The sequence below is a fragment of the Gloeophyllum trabeum genome (assembly GCF_000344685.1).
Source record: "Gloeophyllum trabeum ATCC 11539 unplaced genomic scaffold GLOTRscaffold_00001, whole genome shotgun sequence".
Lineage (NCBI taxonomy): Eukaryota > Fungi > Basidiomycota > Agaricomycetes > Gloeophyllales > Gloeophyllaceae > Gloeophyllum > Gloeophyllum trabeum.
Genome location: NW_006920410.1, coordinates 1,629,548 through 1,634,587, shown reverse-complemented (window position 1 = coordinate 1,634,587; position 5,040 = coordinate 1,629,548). Strand labels below are relative to the sequence as shown.

Sequence of the window (5,040 nt, the reverse complement as noted above, 5' to 3'; positions counted from 1 at the left end):
AAAGTCCGGAAACCGCGATTCGCGAAATGTTGTTTGTGCCAGCCAAACAAACCTATATGGGGTAGTCGATCACCGTAGCGCGGGCTGTTGACTGGTTGGCGGGACGCTTCGACATCCATGTATGAGGGTCGTTCTTGGGGGATTTTGACCTCTGCGTGCTCGATATCCTGAAGAGATACATATCTGAACGTTATTCAGCCTTGAGACGGGCATTTGTGTCCCAGGAGTGATATAGGCTGACTCGAGGACCGTCGCGCCCTCGGTCAGGTGTTACCCTATAAGGTATTGTTTGGCTGGGACAAACAGAAACGCGCAAAACGCAGTTTCCGGACTTTTATGCAAAGCACTGTACAAGTTAAACTACAGCACACGTGCTGATGGCTCCCGGTGCCCACACTTCTCTACTCCGGGCGCTGATAGTCAGCACATCCATGCTAAAGTGTGGCAGGTACAATTCCGCTCTTATCGTGCATCTTCCTATGCATATTCTCCGGAGTCGGCTGTCACCTATGAGATTAATAGTCTAAGCAGAAGGTGCAACTTCCGCAGGTGAGCATAACAGTACGTAACAGTATGCAAGTTCATTTGGGTATATTTCCAAGGATTACGGGGAAACCGAAACTTAGATAGACATTCTTACTTTTGTTAAGCGTGATCAGCACCAGACTTCCAGTCGGACGTGCAGAGAATACAGCATGCTCTCTACAAAGTGGAAGTCGGCACTCGGTCAATATAATACTAATCTCGCGGAAGCTAGCACTTGCCACAATATGGTAGTGCCATGTGCATCGGATTAGTCCCGGTTCATCCAGCTCTGTGGCACTCATGCAGGAGTCGTGGTCACCAACTATTGTTAACAAATCACCATTGGGCCAGTGCCAACCTTGTAAGCTATTCCATGCCTGATTGACAGGGGATCCACAAGGCTGGCAGAGTGCTTTGTAGATGGGGCTTGTAAAACAAGTGGATGGATTTGTAGTGCTTGTGTAAAGGTTTTGGGGAGTATTTGTAGGTGATTTGTATGAATCCAAGGAGCATTTGTGGATGGTCTGTAAGGGATTGTGAGACATTTGTGGATGATTTGTAGACAGCAGAGGGGATTTGTAGATAAATTGTACTATCTTATGGGCCATTTGTGGATGATTTGTGAGAATTTTGGGATATTTGTAGATCCTTTGTAACATACTGGGCAGCATTTGTACATAGGTTGTGATGGATGGGGTGCATTCTGTAGATGGTTTGTGATAGATGGGGTGCATTTGTAGATGGTTTGTGAGGGTGTGGGGTGCATTTGTAGACAATTTGTAGATGGGTTGTGAGGGTTTTTAGTCTATTTGTAGATGATATGTGGGAGGTTTTGGTCAGTTTGTAGATGGTTTGTGGGTGTTTTAGGGCATTTGTAGATGGATTTGTGAGGGTTTTTTGGTCCATTTGTAGATGGTATGTGATGACTGTTGGGACATTTATAGATGGTATATGATGGCTGTTGGAACATTTGCAGATGGGTTTGTGATGGCTGTGGGAACATTTGTAGATGGGTTTGTGACTGCATCAGCACCATTTGTAGATGATTTATAATGGATGCACATTTGCAGCTGTTGGTCAATTTGATAATAGATTGGTTGATTGAATCGTACCATGGTGTATTTCTGGGGTCTTATCTACAGAACGACAATAGACATGGCAATCATTCCAGTAATATATCCATTCTATATGGATCTTCTAATATTTAGCAATAAAATATCATTCTTGAGCACTGGCTCCAAAACTGTTTTTTGCATTTCCAGCTTAGATATGAGAGATGGTTGTATTCCCTCTTGGAATGTAATTACCTCATATGGGTTTACAGGTTTATGTAAGAGTGGAGGAGAATCTAACCACTCAATAATTAGCTACCGCTTTTCAGCGATACTGCTCCTGGAGCCTTCCCCAGCCACTGCCATGGGGTCTGGAGCTCAAGACAGCCTCTCTTTAGTGTATAGAGGGGTATATTACCAGGGTGCAACAATTCCCATCCAATTTAAATCACTATACATGGAGATATAGAGAGGCACCATCAGCCAGACCCAAAAACACAAACATGTTGCTATTCCACATGAGCCAGACATGATATCTTCCTGCAAACACTTGCTAGCACCTCCCAGGATATGCCCCATGAAACTCATCTACAAATGCCCTAAAACACCCACAAACCATCTACAAACTGACCAAAACCTCCCACATATCATCTACAAATAGACTAAAAACCCTCACAACCCATCTACAAATTGTCTACAAATGCACCCCATCTATCACAAACCATCTACAAAATGCACCCCATCCATCACAACCTATGTACAAATGCTGCCCAGTATGTTACAAAGGATCTACAAATATCCCAAAATTCTCACAAATCATCCACAAATGGCCCATAAGATAGTACAATTTATCTACAAATCCCCTCTGCTGTCTACAAATCATCCACAAATGTCTCACAATCCCTTACAGACCATCCACAAATGCTCCTTGGATTCATACAAATCACCTACAAATACTCCCCAAAACCTTTACACAAGCACTACAAATCCATCCACTTGTTTTACAAGCCCCATCTACAAAGCACTCTGCCAGCCTTGTGGATCCCCTGTCAATCAGGCATGGAATAGCTTACAAGGTTGGCACTGGCCCAATGGTGATTTGTTAACAATAGTTGGTGACCATGACTCCACCAACTGAGCATCTGTTATTAGGTACCTCATCGCCAGCCTGGACCCACTGCAGCCTTGCCTTCTCCTCAGTGGGGATGCATCACACATGCATGTTGATATCCTTTTCGATGCATGTATCATGGTACTAGTAATGCCGCCGTCCAGTTCCCGAACCTATGAGAACGGGTTCGAACCCCGGACCGGACCTGGGTTCTGGTCCGAGGTTCTGGAGGTCCCTTGGACCGGACCTACAGTCCGGTTCCGGGTTCAAGGTCTCCCGGACTTCCTAGGACGGTTCCGAACTCGGTTCGAACCGAGGACCATGTGACCTCAGATCCACGTCGTCAGCGCGGTGAAAATTTCACCTCTCGCTTAACCCCCAACGTCCGAGCGAGGCCGCCGTCAGCAGTAGATCTCGCTTGTGTCACCTGATAACCTTTAGCCTAGCGCATCAATACAAAGAGCTCTACTGAATGCCTGCCTGTTCCGTGGAATAGGTTCATGGTAACCAGTCCCACCGAATACTGAGCTTACAATCTCTCTTTGGTTGTAGAGCACATTTTCAGCATTCATCATATGTACGTGCAAAGGTCTGTCTGTACAGAATAGCCAAACTTGACAGAACTGGAAATAGCCACGGTATATCTGATTTTCATGAGAGTGACGCCATCACAAGATACCTGCTGAGTGCAAGGCATGGCAATGGGGCAGGACCGGCAGGTGAGCATACCATACAAGTCTGCAAGACACCAAATTTCTGGATTGGATTTTCACAGCTCTGAAACAGTGGAACAAAGTACGAGGCACCCGCCCTTCTTGAGTACCTACCGGCTCTCATATCAAGGCGGTACCTGGATACGGCGGTCTGCAGGTGTTTGACAAGTGGGGCGATGCTCTCATTGGCTAATGGAATCTACCCCAAATTTCCGTATAAAATGAGACCTGACATGGTGGGTACGAACGCAAACTGCTCATCATGTCTAACTGTGCAATAGGACCTGACGGGGAACTCAAAGATGCCGCTGATATCGAGTGGTATGCCTCTGAGTCCGACGAACGGCCCATTGCTGGACCGTCAATGTCCGGCTCTTCTCCTGCAAGTGCACCTCCCGCGCCTTCCGCACCTGTCTCACCGATAGTCAACGCGCAGCCGCCTCGGAACGCCTTCGACCTGCTTGGGAAGGCCCCTGCGGAGAAGGTAGGCGGTTTGCTGCGTTCTGCCCGTGTCAGCAAGCCTTCAGGTAGAGTCAAAGACCCGAATAATGCTGCAGGCGGGATCTCTCCTCCCAAATCAGCAAAGCGCCGGAACGATGATGCTCAGGCTGGCGACAACCCAAACCCCAGCAAAAGACGAGCTACATCAAAGAGGTGTGCTGTGTCCGACTCCAAAGACGCTGACCCTCCCATAGCACATCGATGATATGCACTGATACACAACAATCACCAAGGACCAAAAGGAATAAACCTAAACCCCGTGATGTGGGTGAAGGCGGTCCGAGACAACTGAAGGGTACTTAATAGTTCGAGGGGGAAAGGAGGAGTAAGACGCCGTAGGGTAGTCCATAGGAAGACCTAGAAAAATAAAACAAAAACCTTGACGCCTGAAACAAACACTAAGGGACGCTCCGGAGTATTTATCTCCGGAAAGTCGCAAACAAAGTCGCAAACCACGGAACCGAGTGTAGGTCCGGGCTCACAGGAGTAGAAGGCGCTAGAAAGAGTTGCTCAATTTTGTTTCGCTATGTGAACCTCACCGGAACTAGTTAAATCGATGGCGGAGATATTTCTCTCGACGAGTCAGGCCTATTGGCAAAGCTAGGATCGGTTATAAGTCGCTAAGTTCGACGCTTTCGAACTTCTCGGGTCGCTGAGATCGTAACGTTAATTCTCTGAGATGGTGAAGTCGAAAACTTGTTTTTCTGTACGCTACTTTGTACAATTTATACTACAGGAATGGCTTTGCGACCGTCCGGAGATAAATAACAAATAAACGCTGCTACCCACAGGATTGCTCAGCACTTTCCTCCGCTATACCATACACCATACGACTCCCTTACGCTCCTACTTGCTCGTTCCAGCCCTTATAGGTCGCCTTGACGCTCCGCCACCTGACCCAGGCGGTCCCATCACTCTGTGCGACACGCCAGTCACGTGTTAATTACCTCCGGCCGTTTGCTGACTGATGCTGACCTTATGGTGACTCGTATGCGTCCGCACCTTCGGTACCTTGACGGAAACGAGGGGGAGTGAGTGCTGGAGGGTGGACATGAGGAAGACGCCCCTCGATAGAAGTGTCCGCGGGTCCCGGAGCTAATGCAGCTAGAAGTCGCATTGGTTAAGTCACTCCGGAGCT

At 47.6% G+C, this 5,040-nt stretch overlaps 1 protein-coding gene across 1 annotated transcript; it reads left to right on the top strand.

Moving 5' to 3' along the window:
• Positions 1–3,663: 3,663 nt before the first annotated feature.
• On the top strand, positions 3,664–4,107 carry GLOTRDRAFT_124210 (uncharacterized protein; the record flags this gene model as incomplete). The annotated part of the gene is made up of 1 exon (XM_007862671.1): positions 3,664–4,107. One exon carries the CDS (start codon positions 3,664–3,666, stop codon positions 4,105–4,107), a length of 444 nt encoding a protein of 147 aa, XP_007860862.1.
• Between the last annotated feature and the right edge of the window lie 933 nt (positions 4,108–5,040).